Raw genomic sequence first — 23,518 nt, forward strand, 5'->3', positions numbered from 1 at the left:
AGCCATCTTGGTGGCTTTAATGACAACACATCACTAGACGTTTCGAACTGTATGGCCTGGTGTTGCTAATCCTGACGTAATATATACATGTACCATTGACAATTTCATGTCATAGACGAACTCCCTTGAATCTGTGCAAATGTCTCCAATAGCGATAACCAGTCAATTGCCGATTTCTGAAGTTGTTTGAGCATGCGTGAAATTTGAAATATTTCTGGGTTAATGAGTGTCGTCTGCATAGAAAGGCAGTTGAAATTTTAAAAAGGTACGAACATGTACATTTTAACCCCTTGAAGGGCCGTCTTATCCTTTACTTGTGATTTGCAACCTGTGACATTGTGTTTCTTGGGCAAGACGCTATAGCCAAATACCTCTGGATGGCATGTGACGGGACTCGTGTACATTGTTCAGCGAGGTATCCTCTACGAACCACAAAGAGACCTCCCCTCAAAGTGATCATTCTGGTCCTATACAAAGGACAATTCACTTTCCAACAATCACTGAACCTTCTTAATGTCGCTATAAACCCTACAAGACTTCAATGGGGCATGATGTGTGGCTATTTTTGTTCTAGATGTGGCTGTTGTTAGTTGTTTCCTGATAAAATGATAATAATTTTACTCTTGCATGGAGATCAGGTCCTTTGACAGATTCATTTTCGATACAAAGTTGAAACGATTTATAACCGTAATGACAGTAAAATAGTAATTTCTTGAACAATATTTTGATTTAAGAATTTTCGAATAATTTCAAAAGTTGTTCGTTTTTTCAATAACATTTATAGTTGTTCCCAAAAATCTATTCTCATGTTTCAAACGATCTCTTGGAAACTTTTACCTTTGTATATTTGATCCTACCGTCAATCGCATACAGCACGGTTTTCATCTGTAGCATTGTGGTTAGACATTTTATTTTTGGTAGAGCTACACGATTATGATTTGACATTTCTTGTTACATCATAATACTGAGTTGACACATAAAATTGTTTTTAAAAAATTGCATTGGACTCACTCTTTAATTACAAATTGTTTTGTTTCGAACAAAATATTCAATATCAATTTTTCGATAACATATTTTATTGTAAAACATAACAGCAAATAACATCAAATATACTGTAAATTAAAATAAATTCATCATATATAAAATCTAAAACATACGTTCATCATGTTTCTGTATGTGACTTTTTTTTCTGAAACCGTTTGATAAGGATATCATCACTACGGAAAAGGGAATCTTGTCTCTCTAAAGGAATGTCTTCGACATCAAATGCTTCCAACATCAGCTGAAACAAAACATTTAAAAATTTTACGATTAAATATGTAGATATGACAACATTTGACACAGAAAGATTGATAACTTGTTATAGTAAACTTATTGGTGACTTGTCAAATTTATTACAATGGGTCTTTGAATTATGGCAAGTAATTCCTACAGCAATATACAGACAAGACAAGGACTTGGCTTTGTAAGTGGTAAATTTACTATATCAGAAAGAGCAAGATGTGTTTATGAAACACTCTGCCCATGGTAACGACAATATTCTGAAGTGGGATATCATATAACTATACTGTGTAAGGCATTTGCTAATTGCATTCAAACTTTGTCAAAAAACTTTTATCTTCTAACAATGTAATGAACCTGAGAACCTACCTCTAAGAACTTGCGCTCCAGTTCGGGTTTATTCCCTGTGGTTCTCTGCTCATAACAACATAACACAACTGTTTTGTCTGAACAGAGAGAACAGACAGTTTCCACTAATGGACCAAGAGACTGCAAAAATAAGTATAGATACACATTCTTTACAGAGTTTGACCAAAAAAAAATTGAAAACATCAAAATAATGCAATGAAATTGTTATCATGGTGAAAAAATGTTTTTGACTACATGGATCAAATAGGTTAGTTATAAGTACCAGTAGGTACTGTATCTATTTGGCAGATTGTACAAAAAACACACAAGTGAATAGCTCCTTTTAATACATAGTTAAGAGTTAGATACAGTCAAGCAAACAATGAATTAAACTGCATCATACAGTTGTTTTGTCCTTCTAGGACTTGTCAGTGATGCTAAGGGCCTAAATGTTGAAGCCTAGGAAACCATTAAGGAGAGATCAAAAGAAAAGTCAAATCTAAACAGGAAAGTGTACAAGCCCCAAAACTAATTTTCTTGTTTTACAATTTTCATATATCAGTTGATTTTAGAACAATGTCAAGTACCTGTGAATGTTCTAAAGTGTGCTATTATTCAAGTGAATTAATATTAACAACAAACCAATGTCAACCACACAAAATACCCTACAATCACTTCCCAACAAGATAAACTCAATCTTATCATGAGAATCCTACTTTTTCATAGTAGATACAGTCTGCCATGAGAACATAGTCAACAGTCCGTTCCAGTGACTCTTCTCCCCACTGTAAGGACTGGGCTACAGCAGTCCCTGTTATGTGATGTTTGTTGGTGTTGATGTTCAGATTCATCAGTGGCAGGAACTCTGGTAAATCTGTGACAGTTACATCAGCTCTATGAAGATAAAATGTTACAGTGAATTTACTACATTAGAAGCAATAGATATAGTGGGGTTGACGAATGATCCCTGACACAAATTTATTACAGGTTATTCCGTGAAATTTGTATTTGGTCTTATTTATGACCCTACTGTTAAGACATGTTACAATGGAGAGTTCGTAAGTTGTGAGGGAGTTCAAAGATTTTAGACTTTGGAACAGTTTTTAAAAAATGTACTTTTTTGGTACTATAAAAATAATAATAATAAACATAAAGATGTGGTAAAGGATTCTCAACATCCAAATACAGTTTTGTTGTTTATTCTGGATAAGATTACTTAGAGATGTTTCCATTGCTATGTGGCCATCACAGCTGAGATATCTAGTGAACACCACATGGCATTTTACCTGGAATATTATTAATTTTTTAGACTTATGGAGTAATGGTTCTTACGGTATATTATATAACTATAGCACATTAAGATCTTGTTCTATCTTGTTTCAATCTAGGCATCAATTTAAGATACAGTTATGGCCTGGAGACAAATCTTAACAAAAGACAACTCTGCAATTAGGAAGTTACATGCCCTTTCTTTGGTTTAATGCATATAATTTTAGTATGAGCAATGTATACAACACCATTCATTATTCTAGTTTCCATATGTTAACAAAGTTATGCTTGAAACACAAAATTATAATAAGGGCAATAACCCTAAATAAGGGGTTGTGGGCCTTGAATCCAGTACAATGGACATGAAATTTGAGTAACTAATGTACACACCAACTTTTATGATTCTTGCTTAACTGTGGACAAGAAAAGGACAGACAAATGGGCAGAAAGGCAACTATATGCTCTCCAGAAAATTTCTGTGGAGTATGAAAATGTAAAGATAAACACTGTAACAGCTCATTACATATCCATTTATTTGAGCCTGGACAAGGTTGACAAACAGTAAACTACTGTTAGTGTATTGGTAATTAAGATGTTAAGGCACTGTCAACCTTAACTCGAGTCCATGCTGTCGTCATTGAGTCCTTGGGAAAGACACTTCAGACTAATTGTTTTATATTTTATTCAACATGTCCCCTGTACTATCAGACCAAATTATTTTGACGTTCTATTGACTTTTTATATCAGTCTGGAGCCGATGAACTCCTGACCCATATTAAAAAGTGGATAAAACATCCTAATAATTCAGACTTCTGTACTAGATGCTATTTAGTGAGGTAACTGGCACCAGCTACAACAAAGAAGCCTGTATCAAAATGACTTTGTCTGTTCCTGGGACGAGAAACACAGAACACAAGTAAAAATAAACTAACTATAACAGACATTGGATTTTCCGGATCTGTACGGCCACATTTTGACTTGACATTTACAATCCATTTTCAGTTTATTTCACACGCGTTACTAGTTTGCAATCGACGAAGTCACAGTCAGCCGAGTTGTGTTAAAAAGGAACAAATGGTTAACGTAGATATCTATTTCAAGTATTTATTTACCCGTAAACTGCAGCGTACACACCAAGTACACCTGTGCCGGCTCCCACATCCACAACATCTAATCCGCGCCATGAATTTCCACCGTCGAAGTCGGCAGTTTCGAGGTATTTACACAGCACTAGCGCCGCATCCCAAACTACACAACCAACATCACCCACTTCTAACTGATGTATTTTAAGGATTTGGCCATTTTTCATTTCTAATTCACGAATGAATGTGTTTTCTATGGGCGCAGACATATTGAAAAGATCAACTTCCGGTTATGTATAGTCTGCACCATATATTCTTGTTTTAAAAATTGATAAAGGAATATTGAATGCAACATGAGTCACGATGATATATTGAAATTGAATACAGATTTATTATTCGTTTAATGAGTGTGAATTTTTTATACATGATAGATATTTTGATTTTTGAATTTTTAGTTGATTTTCTGAAACTAACTATAGATATAAAAATGAGAGGGAAGTACAAAGCAAGTGGTTGATACTCTCAGCATGTCAAGATTGGAACTAGAAATTTTAGAGTTCATTCGTCCAGAAGGAAATAATAAGAATTTATATATTACCGGTATACCATGGATGGAAGAAGCTGAGATAATAGTAAGATGTGTAGATGTTAAAAGATGCTTGGATTTATTTTGCTTTCAGTTTCACTTTCAAATACGTACGTACACGTTTGTATATTGCATAATAAATGTAAGTTGTATTGTCGTTGTTACTGGGCCACAAGGCTTTTATCATTCTTAGAGATTTTATATTAGCCTATATATCTAATCTGATCTACACTGGCACTAATTTCTGGCAATGAATAATCCAAGGAAACATCTATAATTAGCCATGAACTTTGTTAAATATCAGATACAAGTGTAATACATAAACAGAGGTCATAGGTCATTATTTGTTACAATTAACAAACATACATACATGTACAACTACTCCCACATTAAGAAAATCTAGTATACATATATGAATAGATACCGATGTAACAGAGGTCATTTATTTCAATCCCTCTGCTGGGTATCAAACCCAGAACCTAGAGTCCTACATTTACATTGTATCTATAAGGTTCATATCATAATATTTGTTATAAACATGAATGTATTGATGATTCTATTCGCAATGGATGAACCAGAAGTTTCTTGCTAGACATGAAATCAGGTGATTGGTGTAATTGTTTATCGGTAATATATACATATACTGACAGTCCTGAATACTGTCAAATAATTTTCACAAGTGCTTATATGTCACAATTGGTGCAATAACAACGCTAAAGATCAGACAACTAGCAGTCCTTAAGTTACACATTTTAGGAGTAGATAACTACATTACAATGAGGCTAAACATAATGTATATTGTACCTGTATAATTCAGAATTCTCAAAAATTTCAGATCATACATTATTGTCATTAAGTCTCTTAACATTTTTGTCTTTTGCATGTTTACAGGATAAGTTCTATCAGCTCTTTACAGTCTTTGGCCCTGTATATGGTATACGTCTATGTCCAGCTAGCATAAAAATATCCCGACCCGTGTCTGAGCCAGACACTCCACCTTTCAATAGTCAAAAGAGGGAGGCACCGGCTGACAGTGACAAAGAAAAATCAACACCCCCTGATTATAACAAAGAACAAAATGGGTACTATGCTTTTGTGACATTTTATCTGGCAATGAGTGCTAAACGAGCAAAGGATGATTTAAATTGCCGTCTTGTTATTCAAGGGAATGAATGTAAGGTATGTACCTCTATTATACCAGTTTGTGACCCATGGATGCTACACATACTTACAGTATGACTGTTATTTTCTTAAGACTCTGTGCTGATCTTAAAAATAAAACACCAGGTAAATTTGAAGACGTTTTATTGAACATACAAATCTGTAGTGTGAAAGAAGCTGATGCAACATTTCTTGAGATGTTAGGTAAAAAAAGTACCTGCAAAGGATAATTGAATTTAAGTAGAATCTCTCTTTAAAACTCTTTTGCACACTTTCTGTTCTTCCTGATAAGATTTCAATGTACTATGTTATGAAGTACAGAAGATGAATTAAAATTTGTGACCTACATGTGTAATTAGTCCCATTCTGGGAACCGGGGCAACATCGTTTTGCATTCTTTCTGTTTGTCATGTTGTGTTTCTTGTGTGGAGTGCAATCTCCTACACTAGTACTAACTTGAACTTTATTTTTTTAGAGTATGAGTTTACCTTGGTGAGGCAGTGTGCCATGTATTGTATATATAGGCCACTCTGACACACATTTTGACATTGGATTTAAATCAAGAAAAAAGGTTTTCCTTAATCTATCTTCTATACTATTGGTCACTTGAACTTTACACTTTGGGCAATGGTTCATCTGCTGTGCATTCTTGGTACATAATGTCATACTCGGTGGGAAACAGTATAATTTATTGATTCTCTTGTTTTTTTATTTGGATGCTGCTTTAAACTCTCTTACTGTAACAAACACATAGATCATCATATGTACTCAGTAAGCTTAAAATTACAAACTAATCAATTACAATGATCCTGTAATGGAGACCAGGGTGGTAACACATTACCAATGGCTTATTCAGAATGTAAAATTTTCATATTTGAAGGCTTCCCACAAAGTCTGTCTACACATGCTTAATATTATACATTGGTAACCGTACACTGTAATATTAGAGTGCATTTATGAAATGATTGTGTCATGTATCACTTATTCAATAATTTAACATTACATGTATATTCTAATATTGTGATATTCCAGATTTCCACAGCTAAGAGAAAGAAGGAGATGATTCGAGCATCTTTACACTTTACTAAGTGTCAGGAACTGGCAAACCACTACATAGGCTTCAACGGATGGTCTACTTCAGTCAAACTGGTACCGTAACATGCCAAATGTGTTTGTTTTTATTGTTTTGACTTCAGTACTATAAAATTACTCAGATTTTGGAAATACTTTATTTCACAAAGTTTCCACTTCAGACATATGGATACTCATAAGTACACGATTTCCCTAACACTGACTTAGAAATGACTTTAAGTTCACAAATGATATGCTATTAGATACCTGAACTCTTCAATACTGTGATATCTATTACCAAGTCAACACGAATGCCATCCATTTTTGTAACATACAGCAAAAGGTTTGAATTCACATTTGGCTCTCCTCGCGTATTAACACAAAAATAAATCCCAGGTGAAATATACATGATTTACAGAAATTCCAAAACAGGTTTGAATCCCTTAAATTATTTCCATGATATAAAGTGCATTTAAACGACTAAAATACTTTAATTCAAGGTAAGAATTTAATCACACTAATTTTGTTATTAGAAAAAAAAACCTGCTTTTTACTTTTCCAAATTTAATGACATATAGTGGAACACCATTTTATATAACATACCAGTATATAAAATAAATTCACATTAAACAGACATGATTTGGCAGTAGGAGAAAGAGCAAAGTGTTTTCAAATGATTTCACATGTCATCGTTTTATAGACTGCATATTTGCATCAGTGTGTAGATGAATTCTGAAAATAAGGTCCAGCAACACAGAATAAGTATTAGATTGAAGCCAAACCATACTTGTCTGTCACAAGAATTTATTCTTAGTACATGTTTAGAAGCATACCTCTTTTCCATTGCAGCTTGATAGTGACTCAGAGGAGCAAGATGGTGACTTGAAAAGGTTGAGGTTTATGTGTGTAGTAACACTCGACATTCCTGTACATGGTTTAAGTACAGCTGGTCTCGGGGCTTGGGAAGAGGCTTGTCTCACTACAGGTGATCTCATTATGTAGGATGGTCCCTCCCTGTGCCATTTCATAACAACATGGAGTACTACATGTACAAGATAATCTTTAACCATGCCAAATACATTGTTTTACCTGAAGGAAAACAAAAAAAGGAAATGAAGAAACAATTATTGTCCTATGCACAATTTCATGTCTACTAAGTTTGAAAAGAAATCGGTGAAAAAAATGAGGGGATCTACAGACAAAAACCTTCAGTCAAAATGATTAAAAAGCAATAACCCTTCCAAAAACTGAGAGTGCCTCTGGGTAAAATAGTGCTTTAAATTTTGCTGATAAAGCACAGCAAGTTATAAAGAGGTTAGTGAACAACTGACAGAACAAGTCTGCAGGAAGATTAAAGTACTGAAGAGAAACAAATGGCAAGAAATAATGATAAAAAACTTTTGTAAAATAATGTTACCAGAGTTACCTCCCTTCCACATTTTAACCGTCTGTCATATGTATCTTCAGATCCCACAAGCAGGGCCAAGGCAGTCTGTAAGGCTAAGAAACTATCCTACCAGAGAGCTGTGGAAGATGCTTTCTCCAGGGTCCTTCTTATTGTTCTGAACAATGGCAAAGTTTCTGTAGAGATAGATACCACTAGACCAGATGCCTTGCTGGCCCAAAAACAAGCCAATGCAGAATCTGTTTTAAAGGTATAGTAAAATTACATGTATTTGTAGGATGAAAAATAATGCACACAGTTTTAAATCCACAATCTATAATCCATGATTACTTTTCATTGTAATCACTTCACCAATAATGTAGACCCAAATCCCAGGACACCCATAACCATTCATACAACCGTATACACATTCCTTCACATCTGTCCATCAAAATAAGGCATTGGAACTAACTGCCAGCTAGAAGTTGATATGTTTCAATGTAACCTTGTATTTTCTTTTCACTGACAAGATTTATTTGTCTAAGAAGAAATCCAAACATGGAAGTAACTGTGACACACATTTTTCTGTTCGCATATTTAGTTGAAAGTGTGAGAGTGACTGAATTTAAGTTATAAAACCTTCTCCAATGCTGACTTAAAAGCCAAAAGCATTTGGTGTTGATATCTTATATTATGCTTTGCTAAACCTTAATTTGTAATGGACATATTAATTATCATACAGGTTAATGAATTAGACGAGGAACCAAAGGAAGAACAAGACAATATATCTTTTGATATGGACAATATTGATGACATCAACCTTCATATTCTTCATCAGTTGGAAGACGAGATGTAAATCAGGTCAAGGCATTCTTGAATCAGCTTTTGTCATGGAGTTATGGAGAAAGAACTACAACCATTCTTTAAAATAAGATGTGAACCAAAGGTGACTTTAAATAAGTCATTGTCAACAACCAGCATGATTTCCTTGATTTCACTGAAATTCCTCCACAGTGAAAGAGTTGAAGTCACTTGATTGATTACAACCAATGCCAATATCATGCAAGTTATTTATGTCCAATGAAGATCAAAATTACTTATCAAGTCTGCAAATACAAATTATGATGGGGCACCTCAACTCAACTGTTCATTGTTATCTATTTTTTGTTAAATTTTCATTAATCATTTGAAAATGTTATCAATGGCTTTACATTTGTAAATTTTCAATACCTTTGTATTTAATATTTCAATAAATATTTTGCATTTTCATGTTTGTGGAGTTGACGATTTATCATACTGCATCCACATGTAGTTCTTGTCACCTACAGTGTACATCCACATGTAGTTCTTGTCACCTATAGTGTACATCCACATGTAGTTCTTGTCACCTATAGTGTACATCCACATATAGTTCTTGTCACCTAGTGTACATCCACATGTAGTTCTTGTCACCTATAGCGTATATCCACATGTAGTTCTTGTCACCTATAGTGTACATCCACATGTAGTTCTTGTCACCTATAGTGTACATCCACATGTAGTTCTTGTCACCTATAGTGTACATCCACACATAGTTCTTGTCACCTAGTGTACATCCACATGTAGTTCTTGTCACCTATAGTGTACATCCACATGTAGTTCTTGTCATCTAGTGTACATCCACATGTAGTTCTTATCACCTTTAGTGTACATCCACATGCAGTTCTTGTCACCCAAAAGTGTACATCCACATGTAGTTTTTGTCATCTATAGTGTACATCCACATGTAGTTCTTGTCACCTTTAGTGTACATCCACATGTAGTGTACATCCACATGTAGTTCTTGTCATCTAGTGTACATCCACATGTAGTTCTTGTCACCTTTAGTGTACATCCACATGTAGTTCTTGTCACCTATAGTGTACATCCACACATAGATCTTGTCACCTTTAGTGTACATCCACATGTAGTTCTTGTCATCTAGTGTACATCCACATGTAGTTCTTGTCACCTAAAGTGTACATCCACATGTAGTTCTTTTGTCATCTATAGTGTACATCCACATGCAGTTCTTGTCACCTATAGTGTACATCTACACATAGTTCTTGTCACCTAGTGTGAATCCACATGTAGTTCTTGTCACCTTTAGTGTACATCCACATGTAGTTCTTGTCACCTATAGTGTACATCCACATGTAGTTCTTGTTGCCTATAGTGTACATCCACATGTAGTTCTTGTCATCTAGTGTACATCCACATGTAGTTCTTGTCACCTAGTGTGCATCCACATGTAGTTCTTGTCATCTAGTGTACATCCACATGTAGTTCTTGTCACCTAAAGTGTACATCCACACATAGATCTTGTCACCTAGTGTACATTCACATGTAGTTCTTGTCATCTAGTGTACATCCACATGTAGTTCTTGTCACCTAAAGTGTACATCCACATGTAGTTCTTGTCATCTAGTGTACATCCACATGTAGTTCTTGTCACCTAGTGTACATCCACATGTAGTTCTTGTCATCTAGTGTACATCCACATGTAGTTCTTGTCACCTAAAGTGTACATCCACATGCAGTTCTTGTCACCTTTAGTGTACATCCACACATAGATCTTGTCACCTAGTGTACATCGACATGTAGTTCTTGTCATCTAGTGTACATCCACATGTAGTTCTTGTCATCTAGTGTACATCCACATGTAGTTCTTATCATCTAGTGTGCATCCATATGTAGTTCTTGTCATCTAGTTTGCATCCACATGTAGTTCTTGTCACCTATAGTGTACATCTACACATAGTTCTTGTCACCTAGTGTGAATCCACATGTAGTTCTTGTCACCTATGGTGTACATCCACATGTAGTTCTTGTCACCTAGTGTACATCCACATGTAGTTCTTGTCACCTATAGTTTACATCCACATGTAGTTCTTATTTCCTATAGTTTCCATCCACATGTAGTTCTTGTCACCTAGTGTGCATCCACATGTAGTTCTTGTCACCTAGTGTGCATCCACATGTAGTTCTTGTCACCTATAGTGTACATCCACACATAGTTCTTGTCACCTAGTGTGCATCCACATGTAGTTCTTGTCACCTATAGTGTACATCCACATTTAGTTCTTGTCATCTAGTGTACTTCCACATGTAGTTCTTGTCATCTAGTGTACATCCACATGTAGTTCTTGTCATCTAGTGTACATCCATATGTAGTTCTTGTCATCTAGTGTGCATCCACATGTAGTTCTTGTCACCTATAGTGTACATCCACATGTAGTTCTTGTCATCTAGTGTACATCCACACATAGTTCTTGTCACCTATAATGTATGAGTCGCATCCACAACCATTTGTAGTTCTTGTGACCTGAAAGGGGTACAGAAACTGATCACTGGACACAGCTTTCATCCATCAGCTTTTCTTTTAACAACTTCTTCTGAAGAACCAGTTAGTGAAGGATTATGATATTTGGCAAAGTAAAGTTCTAGTCAGGAGTAATATTTTGCCAAAAGGTTTCTTGGATGAAGCCAGATTCATCTTTGATCAAAAAGCATTTTGTCAAAAAAATAGCTTTGAGCAATATTCAGTATTAAAGGAATAAAATTTATGAAGAAAACAAAATTACTTCTGAATGAACAAGACATATCATGATACTATATAACAGGTTCATTTCACAAGCAACAAATTTCCTGATTTGGTGTCACAATTAAAATAATAGATTTCAGTTGTGTTATGATTTGTATAATGTAAGTCATTCTCAAATGAAATTTTGGTTATTTTTGGTTATTAGATAAATGCCATGCCATCTTCAGAGGAAAATCAAAGGCTGGTAAAAAATGCCATTATACCAAATTTGCTGAAAGTTCACTGTGATGAAGACTGAAAAGTCTGCAAAGCTTGACACTTTTTCAGTATCATGGGTCACATTTGTTAAACAAAATGGCATGGCATGATTTGACCAGGATTTTTTTTTATAAACAAGATTCCAGCGGGAACTGTGCACCCACCATCACAGGACTTTTAAGTTGGAATGTTTCCCTTCTTATCTCTTGTTTTTGATCCCCACAAAAATCAAATATGCAAAATAGAGAACCAAGAGGTGCCAACTGATAAAATCTGCAAAGGATCCATCCAGAAATTTTCAAGAAATTGCAGTAACAAACTCTAACAGCCAAAATCCTAGGAGGCTGTCTTTCATCTATTTTGTTTTTTCTGATTAGCCACAAAATTGTCAAATCATCAATGCAAAATTAAGGTTCATGGATTCCATACATATGAAATTTGAGAATTACACAGCTAAAACTTTATCAAGAAATAACAATAGAAAACTTAAAACTGACAAAATTTTGACTGAATATTCAAATGTTAACGTACAGATTTCAGTTTGTAACTTATGAGAATCATGAATGTTAAGAAAAATAAATGCTTTTCTTATATCATCAGAAAAGTATTCAAAATTAATGAAACAGGTAGTTCAAAGTTTGGTGAAAAGATGAAATGGCCCAAAAATTCCTTCTAATTTAACAAAATATGTTATTCTTTGTTTTGATATTTATATTTGGAAATATTTGTAAATCTATGATTCCTGCTGTTACAGAAGTTCATTCATAGTTTTATGTCATCAGTAAATTTCCAAATTTATGTACAAAAAAATGATGCAACACCTTTTTGTAACAAAAATAGATTTAATGAGCACTTCACATTTGTAATAAAATCCACTCCCAAGCACATACAAGAAATGTACATCAAATATTTCATTTACACATTATCACACATGTTAGTATGGCATTCTGATTTCAAACAATTTATTCCACCATGTTTCATACTATATAATATAATTTAAATGTACCTGGTTATAACATTTTATACCAAAACGACATCAATATTTTACCACTTCTATTTTAATTTTCCTAAAACATGTGACTTCTCTATGTATGATTTCTTTAAAAATGAAAAACAAACAAAAGACCCAAGGACCTTAACAGTCACCTAAGTTCTAAACTGTTGCTGTTGGTCCTGTAATATATATAATACGAATAATTTCAATTCTGCTTGTAAAGTAAGATGCTTATGTAAGTAAGTGTATAATATTAACTGACATCCCATGATAAAGATGCTAATTTAGAATGAATTACCGGGTAAAATAATTTATGCTGAAAACTGCAGTTTTCCTATGTAAACTACAGGTATACTACATTTTACCTCCTTCCCAGGGGGAAATATGAGACCCCATCCAATTCCCAACTTTGCTACAGCACCTTTAGATCTATGAAGAAACATCTGATTCTACCATAAAGATTAAATTAATTTGACCCCTTTTGGCCTCACCTATTAGCCCTTGGGGGTCAGCCAGTATTAGATTGTGCATACCATCAACTTGTCTTCCTTTATTGATCATTTCAACCCAGTTTGAAAATATTTGGAATGGAAATAAAATATATTATGCTAAATAATGTAATTTTCCTTTTTTCACAATTTTATACCTAAAACACGTTTGGACCCTTCCATCTATGAAGGGCATTTGATTCTACCATACCTGGGCATTGAGAAGAAGATTTTTTAAATCTGAGACAAAATGACTCTTTTGCCCACCATTTACATGTAATTCACAAATCTGGTCCTCCTTTAGCCATGGAAAGTTTCTGCAAAGTTTCATTGAAAATGAAAGAAAAATGATAAAAGTAAAAGACAAATGATGACAAAAGGCAATTGCAATAGGTCACCATAAGACTTTGTCCATGTCAACTAAAATGTGCACATTCTTTGAGTTGATTGGAAGTCAAAATCTATACGAGTCAGAATTGAAATTTTTGTCGTATATTTTGTTTACTTATATTATCATAATTATTATACAATACATGTTTCCCAATGAAGAAAGCACTGCAAATTTGCTTGAAGAAAATTTACGATTGCTGTAATAAATATGAAACTTGCATGAAATAAAACAATGAGATATATTAGCACTATTAAGCAATGCACTGTGTAGCAGCAAGAATGCCTTCAAATCTCAAACAAAATGATATCATTTGGGGATTGGCATTCCCATATAAGATGGTAAAAATCTGCTACACTTGCACTATTCAAATCTAATATTGGTACAATCCCAATTGTTTTAAATCATCACATCTTCTAAAAAAAAAATATAAATACACAACAAACAAAACAGGTTAATAACAAACTCTTGCATAATCATCAACATTCACTTCACAATTATCTTCACTGTTATTTACGATAAGGTAATCTATATATTCCTTTTCTTACCTCGATCATTTATACACACTAAATTATTCCATAATGAAATCAAAGAAATAAACTTAGTTCTCTAAAAGCAAATCTGGCCCAAGTTAAATTACAATTATGTACACAGTCAGAATTATTCTTATGTTCTATCAACATTTCAAATCTAAAAGTTTTTGAACATCACTTTATTACATTTCTGGAGCAGCCTTTTTTCATTTGGATTTCCTTTAAACCAAAGAAAACAAATATTAATGGCTTCCCATTTAATATCATATCATTTTTACCCATTACTCATGAAAAGTACCTATACTTTTCATGAGTGCAAAGCATGAATGAAATATAGATATTCTGTCATTCTTGTGAAATATGTATGATATTAAATGGGAAACTATCAAATATCCTCTATATGTATTGGAAAGTAATAAGAATCACATAAAATGCATATTATATTTTCAGGTATGATTTCCAAATAGGCTTTGTATAGGATCAACATTTAAAATGACCCATATTTCAACTGTATTCAAACCCCATTAACAATTCTTGTTATAACAGATATATCATTAAGCTAATCACTTTTCCATTTTCATCTTTTTGAAAACCCAAATGTTAAAAAAAAAGGAATTTTCTACAAGAGGTCATAGAAGTAGTCAAGCCCTTGACCTATTTCCCAGATGGAGATCCCGGTGCCCATTGTCTTCGCCAGGTCTAGTCGTACTTGTATAGATTTCAGTGTTGGAAAATGGACATTGTGTGTCACACCTGAAGACCTGGAATAGTAGGTTGCAGACATTTTATTCTATATATCCAAGGTTTCTGTTGAGTATGTATTGGAATGCTACATTCCTGTCAAAAAGATACATTAGTTGATAAAGTAAATTTTTTCTTGCAGTCCAAAAGTTTGTCTTCTATGCCAGAGTTAATGAGGTCAAAGTTAACAGGTTTAGTATCTAACATACAGTGAACAGTGACTCAAGGCTACAGACTAAACAGGCATCACACAAATATAAATTTAAATGACATATAATTAAAAGGGACAAGTGAAAATTTTTCTTTGTACATTACTGAACGTAAAACCATAAAAGTCATATTTGTTTAAACTATATTTATCGTTACTTTTAGCCAATGTTGAAATAACGATTTTTATATTCAACGTATGAGGTTTCTGAAAATCAAAACATTCATTGATACAAACATTACTCACTTGTATTCACCAACATGTTCAGCAGTGTCTTCTTTCCACTGTAGCTTTGGCTTGTGTTTCTTCAGTATATCTATGTATCTAAATTAAGAAACATTCAGATTTTCAATGTGCTTTTCTCTATAACAAGCCATGGAAGTTAGACGATGTATTTCAATATTCTATTACATTTGAAAGAGGTTGAGAGTGTCTTGTTTTACACAAACTTAATGATCTTTCACCCATGCAAAGTACAAGCCAAACATAATTTCTTAACACTTTCGAAGATGCATTAGAACTTTTTCTTTCAAGATTGACCTCTGATCCTCGAAGATGGTACTGGTAATTATCATAAATAAACTCATTCAACCACAAAAACAATAAATGTTTAAAATATTAGGCTACTTACTGACTGCCCACAATTGCTCCTCCCTCACCTCCTTTAACCATTGTGAAGTCGTTACCATAAAAGTTGAGTCCTAAAAGAATTTTTGACCTAGATGTTGGATCGTCTTCAGGCACCAATGCCTCAACACAATCTTTGACCCAGTCAATAGGACTATTGGCTCCTGGTCTGTGGATAAACAATGGTATTCTCTTTATTTCAGTGTGATATCTATGATCACTTGGAGATATTCGAGTAAAACATTAACATGACCCCAAGTTTCTAAGATAAATCACCCCTACTTATGGTCTCTATTTACTACATACCAGTATTTCTTTTAAGAAAAGCAAGAAATAAAATCTATGGGTGGTACCCTCTACACAGGCTGGAGTCCTGGGTAAAGATAGATGTGTTATTGGATTAGCTCTGTATGCACATTCAGGTTTTTATCAAAATGGTATACAAATGTTAAAACGATTTTGTGAAAATACAACATTGAAATCCATTATCTCATTTCTTTTTAAAATTATACTGCTGATATGATTGCAGATAACTATCATTAGTTCTCATGTTTAGATCTCTGATGACAATGCAATGCAACCTAGTCTCATTAACTAAAATATGACCTAACTCTCAGATACATCTGGGAAGCCCATAAGTTTTCTTAACAGCCCCATGTGTTGAGGATAATTATAATATGCAAAGTCCGAAAAGCAGTCAAACAGGATGGACAGGGCGTACATCTGATATTGAAGAAAGCCAATGGAATCATATGATTAACAAGAGAACCATAAAATCTGTAATGCTCACCTGGTTAATTCACTGAAATTACTTCATCTAAATCAAATGAAAAGCATTAGAAGATCTATGGCTATTTCCTCTATTAGGCCTGCCAATCTTGGAGGAATGAGATGCATCGTTTATATAAAATCAAGTTCTCTTCACCAATGGATGTTTCAGACCAAAAATAGGATAAAGTTTACTATTCCTGAAGAGAAAGAATAATTTCAATCAATTTGCTATATTTACCATATTGTGTCCTGTCCCTCATGCCCCTGGGGGCCTAGACTCAAAGTATATACAAAATTGATTCTCCATGAACCTAGCTGGCATGTTTCAGACCTATTTGGTACAGAATCCTTACAATTCTAAAAACAGAAGGATTTTTAAGAAATTGTCCTATAGACCATTACTGGATCCTGCCCCTCCTGTCCAAGGGAGCCAGGGCCTTTCATTTTTACAAAACTGATTCCCTTTCACCCAAGGATGCAGGTCTTATTGTACAATTTCTGATGAGAAACCTAATGGAACATTAAAACAGTTGTTTTGCTTACTTCCTCTGACTGGAGAAGTCGTACGTCATTAGACTGAAACCATCAACATTGTTTTCTAGGGCATCAAAGTCCTCCTTAGTGAACATACCTATCACTCCGCTGTAACAAGTAATTGTATGGTTACTGGTAGGTAAGTTAAGTTACAGTCTATTATATACATCATTGGTAACACACAGTAGTCTTGTTAAATGTATGTTTCTCTTTACTTACGACAATAAGTAATAGTACCGTGTAACCAATGTGGGTTACCAATTATTACTATTATGTACTACCAGTTTTTTAATTTTCTTATCATATCGAATCATGATAAATCTCAAAAGTAGAAAATTCAAATTTTGAAATTTTGCTTTCAGATTCAGTTATATATCTTACAATCAAGTGTACTAGAATTCACATATATAATATACAGTGTACATGCAAGAAGGATTTAAGATTCTTATAGTTTGCCATCTATATCCCACATGTATCTTTCTTATCTTCTCAAGCAACACTACAGTGTACTAGCTGCATGCTTCATGTTCATTACAGGGATTACTAACCTCAATCTACACATGAATGGCTCAAGGTATTCATATAAGCAGCATGATAGAGATAAGTTTGAAATGTATGCAAATAGACTATTGTACATCAGCACCAAGTTACATTGAGTTAACAAAGAGGATGCTCTACCACAATTTTCAATGTGGGGAAATGGCTGTATGTACGAATGAAAATGGGTAAAAAAATAAATGGGACATAAAGGATGACTGTAACACAAGGTTATTACTATATCTTTAAACCCAATAAGGTAACATTCTTTGTTTCTGCATCTCTTTAAAAAGAAATTTTCTCCCTATTTTAGAGGTAAACAAAATCAAAATGCTCTCCTGAAAATAGGTGCATGATAGGGTCAGTACAGAGTGTGAAATATGATCCGAGGTACTTACCCTGGATACATAGGTGGAGGGATGACAAGAATGAACAATTTCTTTGCTGTGTGGAACATTTCACCTAGGTGATTCAAGAAGTGTTGCATCTCTCTGAGGAATTAAGAAACAAAATCAGCATAAAACCCTCAAATTTGTTCCTATTTACGTTTGTGATAACCTTATTTGCATCCTGCAAAAAGTCCTGAGGTCCTGTACATAACCTGTTACTCAAAGGCTTAGTACATGATAAACTTTTTAATTTTAATAGTTCTTAGTACATGTAATACATCTCAGAGTTTAATGTTATATTTATTGTTTACTATCTGACGCTAAGCCAGGACTAGATTTTTTTTTTTTAATTTCAAAATCTACCAGGAGCATGCTGTCAACTTTTCTAGATAACCTAGTGAACCCTTGTACATACTTATGAGCCTGTCCTCCAAGCTGTGACCAGATCTCAATCACTACTCCTGCAAACTTGTTCTTCTGCAAGACGGAACAAACATTATGTCAATTTATAAAAAGTAAGCCTGTTAATATCATGACTCATTTCTTTTTAAAAAGACAATGTGATATCAACAGAAGCTTAATTAAGTAGTGATAAGTTACAGTAAATAGTTACTTAAAAGTGTCATACATTTATTCATAGTTTCATAATTGCTATAAAGAGTCTAAATATCTATGGTGTTGTTATGCTGGAGTATATACCTTTATGAAGTCAAGAATAACTTGTATACAATCCTCCATGGCATCTTCACTACTGAAGAGAGCACCATAATCTTTTCCATTCCAGCCATCAAAGAACACACGGGGCACTTTTGAAAAGATACAAAATTTCTTAAAAACCAATATCTATGTGCTAAATTTTACAAATGCATTAGAGTTGTAATGAAAAATAATACCAGTGCACATTGGAAACATCAGTACCTTTATGGAAATATCTGTGTATATCATGATATATGATATTTTAAAAGCCAGGAATTTACGACCTGAAGTTACAACTTGCTGAAATACTGGTATTTGCAACAAATTCAGTATAATTTTCATAATTTACAATAATGAGGAAAACATTACATTTAAAGACCAAGTATTCCTAAAATAATTTGATATAACTAATTTATACATTAAATTTTCAGTGTCATATGTTAATCAGGCATTCCTAGATAATAAGTTCAAGTAATTTGTGTTCAATCCCTTTGATATACTCATCGTCATGACAATTAATGATAATTATGCTGAAAATATATCATTTGATTCATATGACTCTTACAAATTTTGGCATGCTTTCCTGCGGTCACCTCATCTGCCCAGCCTGTACACAATATAAAGTTATATCAATAAAATGGACTTAAAATGTATTTGGAAAGTATTATTAGGTTACAATGGATCCAACATTTAGACAAAACGTAGTTCAGTTTACACATTGGCAAAAATCATTATGTCATACAACTGTCATAATTCATAGATATAATTTGTATCCGAGAATAACTGTCCCTCTTTAAAGGAAGTTGTGATATCCTTAGTTACACAAGTAATGACACTCATTCTCTCACATACATGGTGTACACATGTACACCTTACAAATATATTACCCATGAAATATGATACATATATTATACATTGTATTTATAAACAAAATTCTGCATACCAATGTACTTCTAAGGTAAAAGCACTGCATTGTATGATGTCTTGATGACAAATTACTTGAATTTGTGGTAATTCATCTTTCAAGTATTTGTGATGTGTATCATAAAATAAATGAACATTGTATATCATTTTCAAGAACATACTCAACATCATGTGATCTCTCAATATCAGATTTAACATGATCAACATCATGTGATCTCTCATTATCAGATTTACCATAATTAACATCATGTGATCGCTCAATGACAGACTTACTTTGATCAACATTATTTGATCTTTCAAGAACAGACTTACCATGATCAACATCATGTTATCTCTCAATGATGGACTTACCTCGATCCACATCATGCGAACCCTGTATAAGAAAGGCACCTCCAGGTTTGCGCTTGACTTGAAGCCATACAGGTGACACATAGGAAAACTTCTGTGAAAACCTCTTGGCGATGTTGTAACCATGAGCATTCCACTGCAAAATCACATAAAAGAAAAAGTCGAAGGTACATCAAATTAAATTTGGGAGGTCAGGATTTTTACTTATGGAGTTATTGTTGATATTGTTAATGCAAGCCATAATGTACTTATAGTATGTCTGAAGATAATAATAAACAAGCATTCATTCTTACACTGGTAATCCCTGAGGGCCTATAAGCAACCTCTGATTTAAGTTGGGGAATGGGCTTATTACAGGACAATCAAATAGCATTTGTTGGTAACTCTACTGAACAACAAATAATTTGTGTGGTCTTGTCATCAGGTCAAAGCTTGTATGTGGAAGTTTGCATTAACAGGTGGTATGATAAATGGGAAAGCCAGGGCAAGAAACATTGAAAACATTTGTTTTGGCACATTCATATTTCAGTTCATTACTTTTTGGTAAATTAGTACAATGATAAATTCATCAATCCAATACTACCTGGAACAATGTAAGTAAGGATACATGAACTGCAATTAGTGTAATCATAATTCAGCACAATACTTGAAGCATGAAAAAGCTCAAATACAGTACTGTTGACTTACAGGGGTTACATAGGCCAACGTTTTACCCGGAAACCTCTTGATTTCTTTTTCTACATCACAGTAAGCCTTGTGTTCTCGCAAGATGTCCTTAATTTTGATATCCTCTGTTACAAGGTCTCTGTCAAACACATTCTTACTGCTGTAGTCTTCCTTCTGTGACTTGAACATGAAATTAAAATGGAATATTATGGAAACATAGATGATCATATATATATTACTTAAAAACTTACTTAACATTTGTAAAAGCATATCTTCCAAAATAAGAATTAAAAGTCTCAGATAATCTGCACACTAAATGAAATCACGCAATAAAAACGAAGAAGCAATTCTTGTAGAAAAGGCATTGAAATATAAGAATAAATAGTAGATGTTTTCAAGTAGAAATTGTATTTACAAAGTTTCAAAATATCTAGTTGGGAGGACAAGAAGCCAAACACTATTGTTAAAGAGACCACTTACTCAGAAACAGAAAATAGCTAGTATGAAAACTTTGCACCAATTTGCAAAATTGAGCAAATATTGATAAAGCAGCATTACACAACCTTAACTTCTATATCTACAGGGAAACCTCCATTGAATGCCTACCACAGGCCATTATAGCTGGACTCAACACCCACTTATAGACTTGAATTAGGTTATATCTTTCAGAGCTTCAGAACATTTTTGACTTAAAATGTTTCCTGTTCCTCCAGTATATAGTTGCCATTATTGCTAGTGGATGTAAACCTGTTCTTAATCTAAGCAGTAAAAGAAATAAATACCATTCTTGTGTTTTTAATACATATTTTCTTTTTTGCAAAACTGGGGTATATCAGAATACCAAAATGACAACTTATGTATATGTACCCAGTTATATTTTCCGAGCACCCAGCTATCCTATAATCCTAGAGAAAACATTTCATGACAACACCTCTAAAGGATGACTGCCTCAATATCTAATACATTCCATATGAAGATCACTAAAACTGTCTCATCAATATATTTTCATTCCATTTGATTTGGTGTTTATCTGGTAACCTCTCTGAGAAAGAAGTGTATGATTCCATTGCTACTTTGGGCAGTTTTTATTTCTCAGGAAGCTAAATTCAGTCAGGCTGTCATGTGTTGTCATGATTGTGTCCTTAGGCAAGACATTTTACCCAAGCTGTTCTATATACCATGTAGTAAGTCGTCTTCATGTTGTTCAGTGGGTAATCCACCAGCTGCGAGAAGACACCACCTAAAGATGATTTTGTGGCAAAAGCTGATTTAGTTATCTCTATTTCCTTGTCCTTTTAAGGAGTTACATGTAATGACAACACAAAGTTTTAAATCTCATTTTCATACATCTATGCCTTGAAATATATTTGTTATTTAGGACCAATCACCTTTTTCTTTTTCTGACCCTTGGAGAGAGTGGCTTCAGTAGCTATCAAAAGATGGCTGGTGATGATCAGACAGATCATGTGTCGACACAGAGTAATGAGGTCCATCTTCAATCAATCTCACCCTCTCTGCATATATAGATTTAAAATATTGAAGACTCATGTATTTCTAAAACAAGAAAATGACCAAAATGCAATAGAGTAAACTTTCATTATTATTGTTTTAACAAATTCCTATTTTAAATCAATCTGAAAAAGGAGATTCAAAAGATCTCAGGAGTCTACTATGCATCTATATATCTTCAATGTGATAATTATATGCTACTTATAATAAGCAAATGTGTACAACAGGTTTCGTCATTTTATTAAAGGTATAATTCAATCTCCTGTGATAGCAATGAAAAGTTTCTCCACAATTATTTTGAATAAAATGCAACTAACACAGTAGATCACACCTAAAGGAATGTTTGGCTTTTAAACAAATTATGGTTGGTCTCTCAATATCAGTGTTAGGTGAATCTGTACATCTGTTTCCATTCTTATAAAAGAGGCCCATATAAAGGACCAATCAGAATATTACGCTTGGTCACAATTCCAAAACTGATGTAGAAGAAAATTAAAGGTTTACAATTATTTTCACAATTGGATACTGCCCATAGCAAGGCCACAGTCATTTTTAATACAAAAATGAATCCCCTTCAATACAATTTCTTCAAATTAAATATGCATCCCTAATGAAGGATTTTAGTGACAATATAATTCAATCTTTAATACTTGGCATCCCCCTCTTTGCCCTCGGCGGTCATACAGACCACTGTTTTTTTTGTTATATATTTTAACAAATTTGCTTGTTATTATGTTATAACTCTCTGTAATCTGCCAGAAATTCTCTACTGTATGTGATATGAATTTCGTATACCGAATTTCAATTAGTTCTCTCCCATCATCACACTGCCGTCTCTCCACCAAACTACACGTTGTTTACAGTATAACCTTTGTCAGCCTCCACATTCAAAAGAGTTCTACGTCATCAGTTTAAAGGCGGTAAACATGAAGTCAATGTTACGCAAACGTAGAAGTTACTGTTTATCGTGTATGAAATGTAAATATATCTTACACGTTCATTTGAAATGTTAGTTTCTTATATATTTGTTTGTAATAGTGTTCAATATTTTACACCTCTTTATTTGAAAGTGAAAAGTGTTTATAACCCATGACCAGGGCAGGGATGTAGATAACTGTTATCTACGTCCCTGCCATGACTGATCAATCAAAATCGATTTTCAA

At 33.7% G+C, this 23,518-nt stretch overlaps 3 protein-coding genes across 3 annotated transcripts; 1 reads left to right on the top strand and 2 right to left on the bottom strand.

Moving 5' to 3' along the window:
• Positions 1-1,145: 1,145 nt before the first annotated feature.
• LOC132552825 (protein N-lysine methyltransferase METTL21D-like) lies at positions 1,146-4,249 on the bottom strand. The gene is made up of 4 exons (XM_060217017.1): positions 4,011-4,249; positions 2,346-2,523; positions 1,651-1,770; positions 1,146-1,282 (listed from the first exon to the last, which is right to left on the bottom strand). Exons 1-4 carry the CDS (start codon positions 4,247-4,249, stop codon positions 1,163-1,165), a joined length of 657 nt encoding a protein of 218 aa, XP_060073000.1. The 3' UTR covers positions 1,146-1,162.
• Positions 4,250-4,507: 258 nt separating this feature from the next.
• Positions 4,508-9,038, top strand: LOC132552830 (RAD52 motif-containing protein 1-like). The gene is made up of 6 exons (XM_060217021.1): positions 4,508-4,612; positions 5,458-5,745; positions 6,760-6,876; positions 7,648-7,783; positions 8,266-8,453; positions 8,925-9,038. Exons 1-6 carry the CDS (start codon positions 4,508-4,510, stop codon positions 9,036-9,038), a joined length of 948 nt encoding a protein of 315 aa, XP_060073004.1.
• Positions 9,039-14,750: 5,712 nt separating this feature from the next.
• LOC132552791 (chitinase domain-containing protein 1-like) lies at positions 14,751-23,209 on the bottom strand. Its single transcript, XM_060216984.1, has 12 exons — positions 23,151-23,209; positions 22,235-22,360; positions 20,868-21,026; positions 20,184-20,316; positions 19,474-19,515; positions 18,912-19,018; positions 18,628-18,689; positions 18,222-18,314; positions 17,296-17,394; positions 15,986-16,150; positions 15,601-15,678; positions 14,751-15,166 (listed from the first exon to the last, which is right to left on the bottom strand). The coding sequence occupies exons 2-12, from the start codon at positions 22,337-22,339 to the stop codon at positions 15,025-15,027; spliced, it is 1,185 nt and encodes a 394-aa protein (XP_060072967.1). The 5' UTR covers positions 22,340-22,360; positions 23,151-23,209; the 3' UTR covers positions 14,751-15,024.
• Between the last annotated feature and the right edge of the window lie 309 nt (positions 23,210-23,518).

Source organism: Ylistrum balloti, unplaced genomic scaffold, assembly GCF_031769215.1.
Source record: "Ylistrum balloti isolate Yb309-2 unplaced genomic scaffold, AGI_CSIRO_Ybal_v1 Utg370280, whole genome shotgun sequence".
Taxonomy (NCBI): Eukaryota; Metazoa; Mollusca; class Bivalvia; order Pectinida; family Pectinidae; genus Ylistrum; species Ylistrum balloti.